Genomic DNA, 17,585 nt, shown 5'->3' with positions numbered 1-17,585 from the left:
TCCCAAAGTTTTCAAATGTTATCGACTTAGTCTCGAACCACTTTTAAGCATGTTTTAAGGTCTAGTAGGACCTTATAAAGGACAATGTGAATAATTTGAATGAATATTGTTATGATTTCATAAATGTATGTGAATGAAATGTGTTATTTGGTAATGCCTTGTAACCCTATTCTGACGTTGAATACGAGTTAGGGGTGTTACAATCTCTCTACGGATAAATGATGAATAGACTGAATGAAGAATGTATATTTTTAGAAGACATTGTTATAAGTTAAAGCTATTCTGAATAATATGGTTATCACATTTATGAAAATTTGAATGGTCTTTGCAAGTTAGCAAAGTTGAAAAGAGTTGAAGATTTTATTAATCGAAGCTCTGGTTCTAAGTTCAGTTTGAATTGAGTAATGAATTTATGATTTTTCAGTGATGCACTATTGAATGGATTGGGAATGTGTTTTATTACTAGAATGTAAAGAATCGCTCGACCAGTGATTTAGAGATGGTCATTTTTATGTCCGTATTGAAAATTTGGTGATATCGTTATTTGACAAAAAGTGTCACTTATTCCTTGATTTTAAGAATTAAAGTATCTAATGTCATAGAAAGATCTGAGTTTGAGATAGCATAGATGACTTGAGTTATTAAAAGATGACGATGTTAGTTATTGTATGATCTTTGAGAAAAGAAAAATGCGGTTACAAGTGTTCGGATAGAAAATCCAGAACCTATACAGAAATTCTACAAGAAAACTCACATGAATAATGTATTAATGATCGAGTTTGGAACTCGACATTTTTGATCTTTGGGTATAAATACTTGAATTGCATCAGGGTTAAAGCTAAATATCAAGTGTCATCAGAATAATTTTTGCCAGTATTGACACTAGAATAGAAATGAGAAAGAGTCACTATAGAATTCATATTAGGATTGTCCCCGTCTCTAAGAAAGAAAAATGTTATATGGCTTGTTGTTAAACGTTTGGTGAAATCTGCAAATCATTTCTGTATGTACTAAATTCTCGCTTAATAAATTGATGGAATTGTGTTTTTTAGAGGTTGTCAAATTTTTTAGAATGCTAGTCTTCATTGATCGAATTAATATTCGGGTTTTATATAGTGATTTATTGAGAAAGATAAAGGAAGCTTTGAAATTTAAAAAGCAAACTATCAGGCCATATGAATTATAGAGAGTGTAAGGCCATGATGAACTAGCTAGCTTCACCATTTGGATTTGACAGATTCAAGTATGTTATGTGTATATGTGTTATGACAGTATAGATCAGACCCTTTGGGTACATAAACTCTCCGATAGAGGTTAAAATTCAGATTTACGTGTTATATAGTGAAGAACTAATCATGAATCTAGTATGAGAGATTTAAATAGCTAAGTATTAAAAGCACAGCCTGAGTGAAAGTCCTTTAGCAATGATTATGGGATAGAGGAGTTTATGTGAAAACTAAACCTCTTTTCCAGTAAGATTTTCGAGGACGAAAATCCCTAAAAAGGGGAGAGTTGTAACATCCCGAATTAGGGCCTAGTCAAAATAGTGGTTTTGAGACCACAAATCGAAAATAGAAATAATTATTTTATGACTATTATAAGGCCTATGATAAGTTTGCATACTTGTGTGAAAATTTCATGAAGAGATTTTATGTGAAAAGTGTCCGCTATGATTTCAAGGACCGAATTGAATAAGTTGCAAAATATGAGTTCTAGAAGCTTTTAGTATGGAATTGCTTTGAAATTTTAATTAGAGGTCTTTAAATAGAAATTTAACCAAGTTCTAAAATTTTGGACAAAAATGGGCCTAGATGGCTAAAATTTTAAAGAAAGGCTTTAGGGGTATTTTGGTCATTTAGTGGTTAAATGAACTAAAAGACAAAATTTTTCCATATTCTACCCTATTGCTGTGTGAACCAAGGATGACACCATGGCGAGGGTTTTCAAGCTTCCAAGCTCCATAGTAAGTGCATCTAAGCCCCGTTTTTTATATTATTTGCATTTTTGAAGTCCTCGTAGCATGATATACCCATATTTTGAAATAGGATTCATGTTTAAAATTTTACCAATGTATGACATGCTTGTGTTTTGATGTTTAAAGGAAGAACATGAAAATTTGATGTGTGTTTAACATCTTTTACTAAGTGATTTTGGATGAAAACACTTAAAAAGGACCAAATTGAAAAAGATGTAAGAGTGGGTAGTAGAAATGTGAAATAAAGAAAAATACGGGTTTCTATGAGAAGGAATATGAATCGGATAGGCTTGGGTAATCAAGAAAATGCATGCATTTCACTTTACGAGCCTAGGGACTAAAGTGTAAATATGTGAATCTTTACGGGCAAAAATGTAAATTTTCCAAAGTGTGATTTTTGGACTGATTTGAGTAATATGAGTGTTAAATAAGTATTATTTGATATGATAGATCAAGAAAAACGAAATTTGGGCTTAGATCTAGAAAAAACGAGGTTATAGGTTAAATTAGAATAAATAGTTGTTTTTGCATTCGAGGTAAGTTTGTATGATAAAATAAGCATGTTGTTAATGTTATTGTTGTTTATGCTTGAAACCTAAATTGGTATGTCAATTTGGCTATGATGAATTATATGTTTATGATAATGTATATGTGATAGTGACGTACCCCATGAAATCTTCGATAGTCCAAGTGTCTATAACGTGCTATATGATGGTTGGATATATTGGAAATTTGATGGAACATGATATTTTATTGAATTGAATAGATTGTGAAAAAGTGAAATGAAATGAAGCTTATACTATGATCAGTTCTATGCGTTGTAAAAAAGATTTTTCGAGTAAGTTCATATGTGAATAATGCAATATGTATTAAGTTCAATGCTTTGTTATTTTGGAAATTTAAACGCTTTATTGTTGTTATGAGTATGCCTTGATTTTTTCATGAGAAAGTGATTGATACTATGTACATTGAGATCGACATTACGAACCAGTCCGATAGTGATGCGATAAGTATGGAAATCCTATTTGAACCTTAGGAGTAGTTTAAGATAAACTAGGAACTATGTGATCTGAGCTCATGAGTTGTGGTTTGAGTTCATGATATATGTGACACATGTTATAGGGTTCTGAGTGCTGGTCATGTATGTTCTACCGGTGGCTAGGTAGTCCGGCATGTGTTGCAGATACCTGATAGCTTGTATGAGCAGCCCGTGTAGCTACATCTTGACCATCAGCTTGTGTGAGCAAACCCGTGAGTAGCTTGAAAATGAGCAACATGTGGTATGTGATATGAGGTAGTGTTGGCTACATATAGGGCACTTAGGTGCGAGATTCTGATGTATCCAATGGTATTTCAAGTGTTCAACGGGTAGTCCAAAGAGAAGTTCAATGGGTAATATTATTGAATACATCAAAGATGAAAAAGTAAGTTATTATGTACAAGTGGGCACAGGTACGTACTCGAAACTCATGAGTAATGAGCTTAGTATGTGATGACCAAGTGGTAACATTGTACATGAGAAAGTTATGATTATAAGATCTTGATGAGTTGTAAATGAATGAATCATGATTATAAGACTTTATTGTACACTATGCTAATGATATGATTTACAATATGTTTAAGATACTTGATGACCTTGTGGTGAATTATGTTTGAACAAGTGATGGGTATGAGGTATAATGTAAGTTATGTGTTCATAAGCTGCAACATGGGAGGGTAAATAGGTGGTAAGAGTTGTGAATGGAAAGTATGTAGATATATCCATGAAATACTTGTGATTTATGTTATATTGTGTTTACATTATGGATCTAAGTAAAGAAATAGCATGAAATGCTTATTATTTTCATACGGGCTTACTATGATTTAAAGCTTACTCCTTCCTTTCCATTTCTCTTAGTGTTGTCAGGTTGGCTTGGAGATCGTCAGCGACAGCATCACACTATCGAATTATCAATTTGGGGTATCGATAAATCCTAAGTGTTTTTAAGTGGGTGGCATGTATAGAGATCTAGTCTTTTGTGATATGTGTTCTTATGATTTGACCAAATGTACTGGCTTATATTAATTCACTTGTATATGGCCTTAAGGTGTGGCTTATGTTTGGTTATGGGATCGTAAGCCTGGTTATCCGTGCAATGTGTTAATGCCTTGAGACGTGGTTATGTGCATGCATGAGCCAAGACGCTGTGGATATAATCATACTTGCTTGCTATGAATGATAGTGTCATGGTATATATATATGCTTGAATGAATGCCTTACGTTTAATTGAAGTGGTTATAACTATGGAATAAGTGTATTAAAATGGTAATATGTAAATAATGCTTGCATACGAAATTGGTATGGAATGTCTTAGGCAAGCATGTTGTTCTACAAATGTGAATGGTTGGCATCTTACAAAGATATGATTTAGCCTTGAATGTGAATGTTTGATGTTTAACTTGAGATTAATTGGTATGTTGATAATCATGGTATTAAGGTATGAGTAATAATCATAACGACAAGGCAAAATGAATGTGAATTGGTGTGTTTAGATGTGGTATAATATTAAGGGTAACAAAAGGCTTGGAAAATAGACTAAGTATTGGCCACACGGGCAGAGACACGGCTGTGTGTCTCAGCCATGTGAAGGACACGGTCAAGAGGCATGGGTGTGTGTCCCAGGCGTGTTAAGTCTGTAGCATTTTTACGAGAATTTAAATCCATCACACGGCCTAGCACACGGGCATGTGGCTTGGACGTGTGGTTCATTTTGTTTGCTGATGTCATAAACAGAGAGTTACACAGCTTGAGGACACGGGCGTGTCGAAGGCACATGGGCATGTCTTTGTGTCCACATGAGCGTGTGCCCTGTTCCATGGAAATTTTCTAAGTTTTTCCAAGAAGCTTTGTAAGTTTTCAATTTAGTCCCGAACCGCTCTCGTTGTATGTTTTGGGCTTCGTAGATCCATATAAGGGATGATTTGCATGCAATTGGTTGATTTTAATTTGAATAAATTTTATGGCCCAGTTTCGTATGAATGTTTATGTTTTAGTCCGGTAAAGCCTCGAACCCTGTTTCGGCATTGGATACGAGTAAAGGGTGTTACAAAAATAAAGAATTTGCAACATCAATTTTAAATATTTCTTAAAAATGATTTTGGTAAAATATTTCATAGCAGACTTTGAAAATACTTAAGAATAAAACTTAAATTTATAAGAATATTACAAATTAGATAAAATCATTAAAATATTTTATAACAAAAATTTAAAATACTTATAAGCTCATCTATCATGCATGAATGGCAGTTTATAAATTATAAGTCAAAACAACCCATAAATAGTCTAATGTCCAATGTCAAAATAACAACCTAAAAAGTTTATTAACCATTTTATAAAATACTTCATTCGTAAGACCTCTCCATATGTTGAATCCAAGTTCTACGCTCGTGAGTCATCTAAAAAGTTTATGAAAACTAAAGAGTGAGCTAAAAAGATCAGTTGGAATTTTATAACAAATTAAATATCAATAAAAAAATACACAATATACAAAATTACAACTTTTATATACATGATTATGGCAATGCAATTTTGATAAAACCACTAAAATGTTCTGGAAAGTCCTTAACTTCATTTCCTTAATTTTATGTATATTGAAAGACTTAGAACCTTTCTAGTTTACTCGATTTTCTACTTTTTCGACTCAAACATTATGGTCACTTCTCTATGCAGGGCTTCCTATAACTATCTCCTCTTTAGAGAAACCCAAGATGAGGATAAAAAAAAAAGGATTAGAGATGAGGAGAGTTTTCCTTGAGAAGTCATTTCTGAGCTATTTAAAGTCCTTCGCACTCAGTTATCAACCCTATAGAAACCATCTGTTGGTAATCATTTTGTCTCCTACTGAGGAACTAGTTGGTTTTAATCCAACCAAACTAGAATTTGATCTCAACCATTTCCAATCAGTCATTAACTTTTCCTGATTTTTCAATAGAGGCTACCAACTTATAGTTCCTTTCAATTTAACCCCTACTTATTCCTAATTTTAGGACTTAAAGGAAACCATGTGTGACCTCCATACCTTTACCATTTGAGGCTAGGTAGTCCTTTCACTATTTGCAGTTAGCCTTGAAGTGTCATTTCTTACTATAGAAGAAAAAAATAGACTTTTATAAGTCTTTAGGCTTCTTAGTCTTCTTCTTATCCACTTTTGGTTGACCTGAAGTGTAACACCCATTACTCGTACCAATCTCTGAATTAAGGTTATGGCGTATTACCGTACAATCCAAAACAATCAATAATAGATAGCAGCAAGTTTACCAAATTAATCAATAGAATTTTCATTAATAATTCAGATTGAAGTGATACATGTATTTATGGATATAACATCGAGCCTATGAGGCCTTAAAATTAGTTTAGGAACAATCAGGGACTAATTTGAAACAAAATAGGAGAATTAGGACAAAAAAGAAAATTTTCAAAACAAGGGTTACACGATCATGTGTCCAGGTTTGTGGCAGAGCCTAGACCGTGTGGCTCTAGAATGATTGTGTGGCAATATTACACACCTGTGTGCGACCTCCCATGCCCGTATGCATGGACAGTGCAACTCTTTGACTTGGGTCACTCACAGACCGTGTGAAAACTACACCTAACACGTTCAGGGCACATGCCCGTGTGCGAGACACGGTTGTGTTATAGCTCGTGTCCCAGGTTGTGTGTACCCAAAACATACTTAATTCATATTTAAATGCTTAGGTACCTAAACCAATTCTTAACATATAATTATAAGACTTTAAAATGTATTTAAATCACACCTAAAACATGCCAAAACAATCATCCTAAGGTCTAACCAATGTGTCATGAATGACACCATATTTCAAGTACTTACACAATTTATTTCCTTAACTATGTACACAAGTTACAAGCACGTTCACATAACTTACTTTCTATTTGAAAATGCTATACCAAAATTCTAGTCAAACTTACCATCTCATGCCCAACCTCTTATACTTTACCATAGAACCAGGTATTTACATCTCACTTAACTACTTATACCACATCATCATATGCACATTAACAACAACACCCACTAGTACTTATGTAACATTAGGAAACATAACCAGATAATCTTATTACATGCCATATAAGACAAGCTATATTCAAAAACTACCAAATGTTTCTTAGATAGTGTGATTCTTCGAGATGATCCAATCTCCCAATCCACAAAAAGTATCTATAATAAATAAGACAGATAACACGAGTAAGATTTCGTAAAGCTTAGTAAGTTTGTCGATTGAACGATAAATCTTACCGAATTTAAACTCAATAAATCAAATAACAAGATTAAAGAACAGAGTTCCTCTCACAAGGTACTTATCAGGATTCTTGTCAATCATAGCTCACAATATGTGAGTATTGTACAACACATTAATTCAAATCATATTCCAAATTATCATTTAGTAAGATCTCCAATCACCAATATCCAACACAATTGCTACACTGACCTGAAGCCTGTTAGGCATTAAGCTTGATAATTACACCAACACAAAGCCTACTATGCATTAAGCTCGATAATTACACACGCGCGAATCCTGCTAGGAACAAGGTCTGATACATTACAGTACACCGGCATAAAGCCTGCTAGGCTCAAGGCCCGATTCAATACACTCAATACATTTCAATTTCACTATTGACCTCCGTTAAATCAAACGTTCAAATAATCATAAAACACTACCCTTACTAAAGTAAAACAAGTATTAAGGAAATTACCTATAACATACTTATATAAACGAACTTACAGGATCGATTTGCAGTAACGGTTTAGAGTATCTAAACCAGTAATCGACACTATATCAATTCATTATTTCCATTTTCAATTACACATATCAATATAATCCAACATTATGCAATTAGGTTCATATAATACATTTTAAAATGTACTAAAATTAAATCGAACAAACTTACCAAACTAACTGTAGCAATAACAGAAGTTTAGCGACTATTCATGTAACGCCCAAAAAATTTCATATTTATGTTCTATTAAAATATGACACTACTGTGTATATGCTTTAGTGGTTAAGTGTTTTGAGTGTGTGTAAGAGGTCCCAAGTTCAAGCCTTGTCCTAGGAAAATTTTGGCTTTTTCCTGAATTAAGCCTGGTACTAGTTCGTCAGGCTTACATTCAATTACTTGTATTCTCATATTAGAACAGGCCTGCTGGTCTGGTGGTTAGGTAGAGTGTAAGCTTGCTGATGGTCAGGTGTTTGAATCCCTACTTCAGCAAATGGGGCTATATTTTTAGTTCTGTTAATGGATAGAGTTTCGGTTAAACTGAAAATCTGAATAGTGGCTTAGGGGATAAGTAAGTTTAGGAATTTGGGAGCTTAATTTTTGGGTTGTGGTTATCTATTCTCTCTCCTCCTAAATTCCCAAACGTCAAAACTTTTCACCTCTTCTTCCTTCACTATTTTCTTTTTCTATTTCTTTTCTTTTGTTCCTTCTTATCACTGTCCCCTCTGTTTTATTTTGCTACCATAGCTCAGATTTTGTTATTTTGGTACTTATTGTGCGTTACTAGTAAGTTTAATTGATGCAATTCTTATTGTGGTTTCTGTGTTGGAGGCTAATAAATGCATTTTTTTTAATTTAGGAGAGGTTCTGGGTGTTGGGATTTTCCAATTGACGCTTTAATCGCTCGAATTGTCATTTCTCGCCCCTAAAGTAAGGATTTTCAGTAGTTAGGGGTTGCGTATTCTTGATATGGTTCGGTTTAACTGCACGTTTTAACCGACTAATCTGATCAATTGTTGGTTAATATAGGAATTGTTGGTCTCGGGAGTGGTTTCACATCGAACAAATACCAAGTGTATAGTCGAAAGTAGAAAACGGGATTCGATGAAAAGCCAAAAAGATTACTGTCAATGCCACACGGGTGCCTGGTCGCCCGTATGCTAGGCCGTGTGATGGAACATAGGCGTGTGATCGACGAGCCAGGCCGTGCGCTTGAGACACGACTGTGTGATGGCCAAGTGGGTAGTGTGTGACACATGGGCTCGCCCGATTTGGGCCATGTAGACCATATGGGTGTGTGGTCCCACACAGGTAAACCACACGGCCAAGGCCAATTTGGGCCGTGAGGGCCACACGGGCGTGTGAGCCCATTTTACTGAAATGTTTTCTAAGGTTACACGGGTCGCCCAAATCAACTGTGAACCTATTATAGGGTCGGTAAGCACTATTGAGACCCCTAATTGACTGAAATGACTGTATGACTAATATATATATATTTGCATGTTATCGAGCATAATGATATTTAAATGAATTGATATTGCATGCACTGTTGCCATGATATAGCATGTCATTACTATATGTTGCATTGCATTGGGATGGGGGTTGGTATTATTCGGAGGAAGTGTACTGAAAGACCTCAAGCCTAATTTGCTGGCAGCTCAACTGCAAACCACTGTTTAGTGTCGTATTCGGTACTTTTTGGAGTGTAGGGATGGATGGGTTGATTATATCCCTACATGGAGCGTAGGGTTGGGCGGAGATGGTGTGTAGAGGATGGTTGGGTAGGATTTTGTTACTGAATATGCATGACTGCTTCTGATACTGTGATGGGCTTAGGCCCTACGATTTATTGAATACTATACTGAGATGGGCGAAGGCCCAAACTTTTAGGCCCAAGACTGTTTTGACTGTTTTGACTGTGCACCATGTTTGGCTATTATATTTTTTTCTGTCGGATTACACACTGAGTTTACGTAAACTTACCCATTTGTTTAATGTGCATAGGTAATCCCCAAGCTTAGACAGATCGGTGCAGCGAGGACCCGATGGTGACTACGATTTTGGACTCTTATTGTTTTTTCTCATACTCCGATTATTAGTTTATTTTGATGTAAATTGCGGACTTTCTGAAACTTTTACTTAAATTGGATTATTATTTATTTTTAGGGATTTATAACTGCTAGACGTTTGAAAAACTTAATTTTGTCAAAAAGGTAAAGTTTCCTCTATACACACGATTTACAGAAAATGACTTTTAAAAGCTTCCGCAACGAAATGTGTTAAAACGAGTGACTAAATAAGTAATGATTTTGGAGTCAACATTAGTTTCAAACGCTATCATGTAATATTGCCAGATTCATCCCTAACGTTTAAGCCGGGTTTGGGGTATTACATTTAGTGGTATCAGAGCCTAGTTGCAAAACTTGGCTGTGGATATGGGTTTTTAAGACGTGATTTCTGAGAACTAATTTCTAAATGTTTTTACTGAAAGTGTGGTACACCGAGTCTCCAGTACTGATCCAGTAAGTTTTCTAAAATTGTGAATTGTTTAAACTGAACTGAAACTGTTATTGATAGTATATCCTGAAACTACTATAGGTAGTACATACTGAGACAACTATAGATAGACTTACTGAAAACACCCAAAATAGGGTATAGCGAGACTGTAGTAAAATTGATAAACATTGATTGACACTAGGATGTACGAAACAAACTTTACACTTCTGATACTGTTTTCATAAAATATCTATTAATAAACACTAGAACTGTAAACTGATGCATATTGTTAATACAGATAAAACGTAATTAGATAATGACCACTAGAGGTACTCGCGGACAGGGTATAAGAGGCCGTGGTAGAGGCCGTAGAGGTGCTTGAGCTGGGTCCTCGTCATCTAGCAATCTATCTAATTTGGATACTAGTGAGACACCGGCTTCACTTGTGACTGAGACTGGGTTTCACGATCGAGCGGTTGGGGACGCCACACTGTCCCAGGCCATGTTGGGGATTTTAGAGAGGGACGCTGGGCCCAATACTGGAGCTGAGGGCCGCGGGTCAGTTTCAGAATGACTCTGGTCTAATGGAGCTGAGCTTTTAGGGAGTATTGCTAGAGTTTCCCCTAATGTGGCTGAGTACTGGATAGAGGACACAAAGAGGATTATGGACGATCTGGACTGCACTCTCGAGCAAAAATTAAAGGGTGTTGTATCACTGCTATGTGATGAGGCATATCAGTGGTGGCTCACTGTTAAGGAGGGCACTCACCCCGACCGACTGGCCTGGGAGTTCTTTAAGACTACTTTCAGAGGAAGTATGTGGGGGCTAATTATATGGATGCCCATAGGAGGGAGTTCCTAAACTTGACTGGAGATAGATCGGTGGCCAAGTATGAGGCTAAAATTTTGAGACTGAGCAACTATGCGCAAGGTATGGTGGCGACTGAGTATGAGGGGTGTGTACGCTTCGAGGATGGCCTCAAGGATAATCTGAGGGTTCTGATATCTCCGTAGAGTGAGAGAGATTTCCTACATAGGTTGATAAGGCGATGATCACCGAAGAAGTGAAGCACGCTGAGTGCCAAAACTGAGAGAGGGGTAGGGGCAAGAGGGATTCAGAGCCCTCGAGTTCCATTCAGAGGTCTAAGAAAAAGGCTAGAGTTGATGGGCTGATTAGAGTTGGGGCTCCTATTGCTGCTACTAGACAGCCGCCGTGTATTGACAGTGGTAAACACCATCAGGACAAGTGTTGGAAAAGAGCTGAGGCTTGTTTGAGGTGCGGTTCGTTAGAGCACTATATTAGAGAGTATCCGCGGAGGTCTGATTAGATGAAAGCTCTAGGTACTGGTACTGAACCACCACCGAAACTAGTTTAGCAGGAACTGAGAGGCCATGGTCAGGCCAGAGGTGGTAATGGGTTGGGTCGTGGTCAGAGAGCACTGGGCAAAGGTACTGGTCATACTGAGGCGAGGCAGCTGACTCTAGTTTATGCTGCAAGCCGCCAAGAGGATGGAGATGCTCCAGACGTTTTTAGGGTATGTTCTTTATTTATAATGTACTTTATACTGCACTGATAGATATAGGATCCACTCACTTCTATATAGCTTGTACTGTGTCTAAGAACTTGGGTATCTTGGTTGAGAGCATTGCAAGTGAGGTGACTGCATTGAGTTCACTGGGACAATTAGTAAGGGTAAATAAGTTGCTTAAAGACGTTCCTTTAGAGGTTCAAAGGGCTATTTTTCTAGCTGATCTGTTGGAGTTGCCTTTTGGAGAGTTTGATCTGATACTGGGAATGAACTGGTTGGTTAAACACCGAGTGCACTTAGATTGTGCCATAACTGAGAACTGAAGAGGATAGTGAGGTAGTCGTAATTGGGGAACGTCAGAAGAAAAGTTGGTTCATAAGTGATGTGAGGCATATCTGGCCTACATCAGTGTTTCAGATTCTGGGGATTCTTTGGTTAAGGATATTAGGACGATTAAGGACTTTCTGGATGTTTTTCCTGAAGAGCTACCCGAGTTACCTCCAAATCATAAGGTAGAGTTCAGGATTGAGCTCCTTTCTAGTACAGCTCCGGTGTCCATCGCTCCCTATAGAAAGGCACCGAAAGAGCTTGTGGAGCTTAAGGCTCAGATTTAAAAGCTACTAGATTGTGGGTTCATCCACTCTATTGTGTCTCTATGGGAGCACCAATTCTGTTGGTGAAAAAGAAGGATGGATCATGCGTATGTGTATTAACTATCGACAATTGAACAAGTTGATAATCAATAATAAGTATCCCGTACCGAGGATAGATGATCTGTTTGACCAGTTTCGAAGGGCTTCAATTTTCTCCAAAATTGACCTCTGATCAGGATATCATCAGTTGAGGGTTAAGGAGACTGATGTACACAAGACATCATTTAGGACTCGATACAGTCATTACAAGTTCCTAGTAATGCCATTTGGACTGACGAATGCACCAGCAGCTTTCATGGATCTGATGAATCGAGTGTTCCAACCCTATCTGGATTGATTCGTAGTGGTATATATTGACGACATACTGGTGTATTTGAGGACTGAGGACGAACATGATGAACACCTTAGAGTGGTTCTGCAGATTTTGCGAGAGGAACAACTGTACGCCAAGTTCAATAAATGTGAGTTCTGTTTATGGAAAGTAACATATCTGGGCCATGTGGTTTCTGTTGAAGGGATTAGGGTCGATCCTCAAAAAATTGAGGCGTTCTTGGATTGGAAGCAGCCTAAGATTGTATCTGAGATCCATAGTTTTCTGGGACTGGTAGGGTATTATCGACGGTTTGTGGAAGGGTTTTCACTAATTGTGGCACCCTTGACTAAGATGCCACGTAAGGGTGTGCCATTTAACTGGACTGATGCACAGTAAGCGAGCTTTGAGAAGCTCATGACAGTACTGAAGGAGGCCCCTATTCTAATATAGTCAGAGTCTAGAAAAAAGTTCACTGTTTACAGCGATGCATCATATGTCGGTTTGGGATGTGTGTTAATGCAGGAGGGAAAGGTTGTAGCATATGTATCTTGTCAACTTAAGCCTCATGAGGTGAATTATTCGACGCATGACTTGGAGTTGGCCACGGTGGTATTCACACTGAAAATCTGGAGGCATTACTTATATGGTGAAAAGTGTATCATCTACATGGATCACAAGAGCCTCAAGTATCTCCTCACTCAGAAGGAGCTAAATCTTGGCAGCGTAGATGGATTGAGCTACTTAAAGACTACGACTGTACAATTGAATACCACCCTGGTAAGGCCAATATGGTGGCCAGCGCACTGAACCGCAAGGTTATGACTAATTTGAGGGTGATGTTTGCTTGCTTCAATTTATTTGATGATGAAAGTCTGTTAGCTGAGCTTCAGGTTAAGCCTACGTGGATTGAGAAGATTAAGGGTATGCAGTTGGAGGATGAATCTTTGGGTCTTCGTTTCTGGCAGATTGAGAGTGGGCATACCGAGGACTTTTGACTGAATAGCGAAGGGGTACTCTGTTTTCGTGGGAAAATCTGTGTACCAAAAAACACTGAATTGAGACAGTCGATACTGAGCGAGGTGCATAGTAGCCCATATACTATGCATCTTGGTAGAAGTAAGATGTATTGAGACTTTCGTGAGTTATAATGGTGGCCAGGACCTAAACGAGAGGTTATCGATTTTGTGGGTAAATGTCTGACTTGCCAGCAGGTTAAGACTGAGCATCAGTTACCTTCAGGGTTGTTGCAGCCAGTTAAGATTCCACTTTGGAAGTGGGAGCGAGTGACTATGGATTTCGTTAGAGGGTTACCCCTCACACCTACTAAGAAGGGTTTTGTATGGGTCATCGTGGATCGATTGACCAAGTCCACCCATTTCATACCTGTTTGTACTGACTACTCACTACAGAAGCTGGTTAAATTGTAAGTGTTTGAGATCATGAGACTGCATGTGGTACCGATTTCAATCTTATTTGATAGGGATCCTCGCTTCATGTTTTAGTACTACAAAAAGCTACATGAAGCTTTGGGTACAAGGTTGGACTTCAATACTGCTTTCCATCCTTAGGCAGATGGTCAATCTAAGAGGGTGATTCAGAGACTGGAGGATATGTTGAGGAGTTGTATGATTGACTTCTGAGGTAGTTGGGAGGAGTATTTACCGTTGGCAGTGTTCACTTACAATAATAGTTACCAGTCTAGTATACAGATGGCACCTTACGAGGCACTTTATGGTTGTAAGTGTCACACTCCTTTATGCTGGACTGAGTTGGGCGAGCGATGAGTTCTAGGTCCTGAGTTGGTTTCTGAGACTGAAGATAAGGTTCGATTGATTAGGGATCGACTGAAGACATCTTTTGACAGCTAAAAATCTTATGCTAATTTGAAGAGACGTGAGATCGAGTACTATGTAGGGAACTTCGTGTTTCTGAAGGTCTCACCATGGAAGAAGGTACTGAGGTTTGGTCGTAAGAGCAAGTTGAGCCGTATATTTATTGGACCATACCAGATTCTGCAACAAGTGGGGCCGATCACTTATCAGTTGGAGCTACCTCTAGAGTTAGACCGTACCACGATGTGTTCCACGTCTCGATGTTGATGTGCTACCGCTCTGATCCAACGCACATTGTTCCAGTTGAGGAAATTGAGTTTTGGCCAGATCTGACCTTTGAGGAGGAGCCAGTTCAGATATTAGATCACGACGTAAAGATTCTGAGGAGAAAATACATTCCACTGGTTAAGGTTCTATGGCATAATCATAGCACTGTGAAGGCTACATGGGAGCCTGAGGATGCAATACGTCAGCAGTATCCTCATCCGTTCTGATCAGGTAAATTTCGAGGGCGAAATTTTCTTTTACGGGGTAGAGTTGTAACGCCTCAAAAATTTAATATTTATGTTCTATTAAAATATGACACTATTGTGTATCTGCTTTAGTGGTTAAGTGTTCTAAGTGTGTGTGTGAGGTCCCAAGTACAAGCCTTTACTTGGGAAAATTTTGGTTTTTTCCTCAATTAAGCCTGATACTAGTTTAGCAGCAATTACTTGTATTCTCATATTAGAACTGGCCTGCGGGTTTGATGGTTAGGTGGAGTGTAAGTTTGTTGATGGTTAGGTGTTCGAATCCTTGCTTCAACAAATAAGGTTATATTTTTAGTTTTGTTAGTGGATAGAGTTTCAGTTAAACACAAAATCTGAGTAGTGGGTTAGGGGGTGAGTAGATTTAGGGTTTTGGGAGATTAATTTTTGGGTTGTGGTTATCTATTCTCTCTCCTCCTAAATTCCCAAACGTCAAAACTTTTCTCCTTTTCTTCCTTCACTATTTTCTTTTTCCATTTCTTTTCTTTTGTTCCTTTTTGTTGCCGTCCCCTCTGTTTTCTTTTACTACCATAGCTCAATTTTTTTAATTTTGGTACTTCTTGTGTGTTACCGGTAAGTTTAGTTTATGCAATTCTTATTGTGGTTTTTGAGTTAGAGGTTAATGGATGCATTCTTTTTGTTTAGGAGAGGTTCTATGTGCTTGGGTTTTCCAATCGACGCTTTAATTGCGTGAATTGTTGCTGCTCGTCCTAAAGTAAGGATTTTGGGCATTTAGAGGTTGCGTATTCTTGATATGGTTCAGTTTAACCGTATGTTTTAAGCGAATAATATGATCAATTGTTGGCTAATATAAGAATTGTTGGTCTCGGGAGTGGTTTCGCATCAAACTGATACCAGGTGTGTACCCGAAACACAGAAAATAAGGCTCGGTAAAAAGTCAAAAAAGCTTACTAATCGACACCACACGGGTGTGTGGTCACCCATTTGGTAGGCCATGTGATGGAACACGGGCGTGTGATCGATGAGCCAGGCCGTGCACTTCAGACATGGTAGTGTGATGGCCAGGTCGGCCGTGTATGACACACGGGCTCGACCAATTTGGGCCGTGTGGGCACACGGGTGTGTGGGATTCTAGGCCAGGTCGTGTGATCCACACGGGCAGGGCCAATTTGGGCCGTGTGGGCCACAAGGGCAAGCCACATTGGCGTGTGAGCCCATTTTACTAAAATGTTTTCTAAGGTTGCACGGGTCGCCCAAGTCGACTGTGAACCTACTATAGGGCCGGTCGGTAAGCACTACCTAAACCCCTAATTGACTGAAATGACTGTATGACTAATATATATATTTGCATGTTATCAAGTATAGTGATATTTAAATGAATTGATATTGCATGCACTGTTGCCACGATATATCATGTCATTACTGTATGTTGCATTGCATTGGGATGGGGGTTGGTATTATTCGGAGGAACTGTACTGAAAGGCCTTGGGCCTAAAACCACTATTTAGTGTCGCATTTGGTACTTTTTAGAGTGTAGGGATGGGTGGCTTGATCATATCCCCACATGGAGTGTAGGGTTGGACGGAGATGGTATGTAGAGGATGGTTAGGTAGGATTTTGTTACTGAATATTATATGCATATGCTGTGATACTGTATGGGCTAGGCCCTACTACTTACTGAATACTATACTAAGATGGGCTAATGCCCAAACTTTTACTGATACTGGAAAGGGCTTAGGCCCAAAACTATTTTGACTGTGCACCATGATTGGTTATTGTATGTTTTCTGTGGGATTACACATTGAGTTTATGTAAACTCACCCATTTTTTTAATGTGCATAGGTAATCCCCAGACTTAGACGGATTGGTGCGGTGGAGGACTCGGTGGTGACCATGGTTTTGAACTCTCATGGTTTTATCCCATACTATGATTATTAGTTTATTTTGAAGTAAATTGTAGACTTTCTGAGACTTTTACTTAAATTGGGTTATTATTTATTTTTAGGGATTTATAACTGCTAGACGTTTGCTCGTTGAGTTGAGTCCGAGTTCACTCATGGATGCGAACGCCCGAGCTCATTGAGTTGAGTCCGAGTTCGCTTATGGGCGGGTTACATAGTAGCTTGGCTACATATGTGGCACTTATGTGCAAACTTTCCATGTATCTGAATTATATTCCGATGTGTTCAATGGGTAAAATTCTACTCAAGCGGAGGAATACTCGAGATGAAAGGGACGTATTGGTAAGTGTTATGAAATGAATACTTTGAACAGGTATGTACTTAGCCCTCGGGTTGAAAACTCGATATAACAACAATATGGTAAGATGATAAATGAAAATGTGATATGAATGTCTCGGTGATGATTATGCAAATGATGTTTTATGTTTGCTTATATAGTTGTGTTACTTGCTATTTGCATGTGAGCTTACTAAGCATTTATGTTTACTTCCTCCTTTTCATTCCTTGTAGTGTTGACAAGCCAGCTCGGAAATCGGGAACGATCGGAGGCATGCTCACACTATCTGTA

The 17,585-nt window shown here is 38.0% G+C and overlaps 1 protein-coding gene across 1 annotated transcript; it reads left to right on the top strand.

Moving 5' to 3' along the window:
- Positions 1–11,075: 11,075 nt before the first annotated feature.
- On the top strand, positions 11,076–13,731 carry LOC107963183 (uncharacterized). The gene is made up of 7 exons (XM_016899754.1): positions 11,076–11,237; positions 11,621–11,776; positions 11,863–12,044; positions 12,180–12,321; positions 12,845–13,128; positions 13,219–13,306; positions 13,519–13,731. The coding sequence occupies exons 1-7, from the start codon at positions 11,076–11,078 to the stop codon at positions 13,729–13,731; spliced, it is 1,227 nt and encodes a 408-aa protein (XP_016755243.1).
- Positions 13,732–17,585: the final 3,854 nt, after the last annotated feature.

Source organism: Gossypium hirsutum, chromosome A09 (genome assembly GCF_007990345.1).
Source record: "Gossypium hirsutum isolate 1008001.06 chromosome A09, Gossypium_hirsutum_v2.1, whole genome shotgun sequence".
In the NCBI taxonomy this organism is placed as follows: Eukaryota; Viridiplantae; Streptophyta; class Magnoliopsida; order Malvales; family Malvaceae; genus Gossypium; species Gossypium hirsutum.
The sequence above is the reverse complement of the archived record's forward strand: the minus strand, read 5'-3'. Positions and strand labels throughout refer to the sequence as shown.

Coding starts and splice junctions, on each gene's coding strand:
- LOC107963183 (XM_016899754.1), top strand. CDS start 11,076: ATGGATGCCCATAGGAGGGAGTTCCTAAACTTGACTGGAGATAGATCG. Junction 12,045..12,179: donor CTGATACTGGGAATGAACTG/GTTGGTTAAACA, acceptor GGCCTACATCAG/TGTTTCAGATTCTGGGGATT. Junction 12,322..12,844: donor TCCTTTCTAGTACAGCTCCG/GTGTCCATCGCT, acceptor GTGGTTCTGCAG/ATTTTGCGAGAGGAACAACT.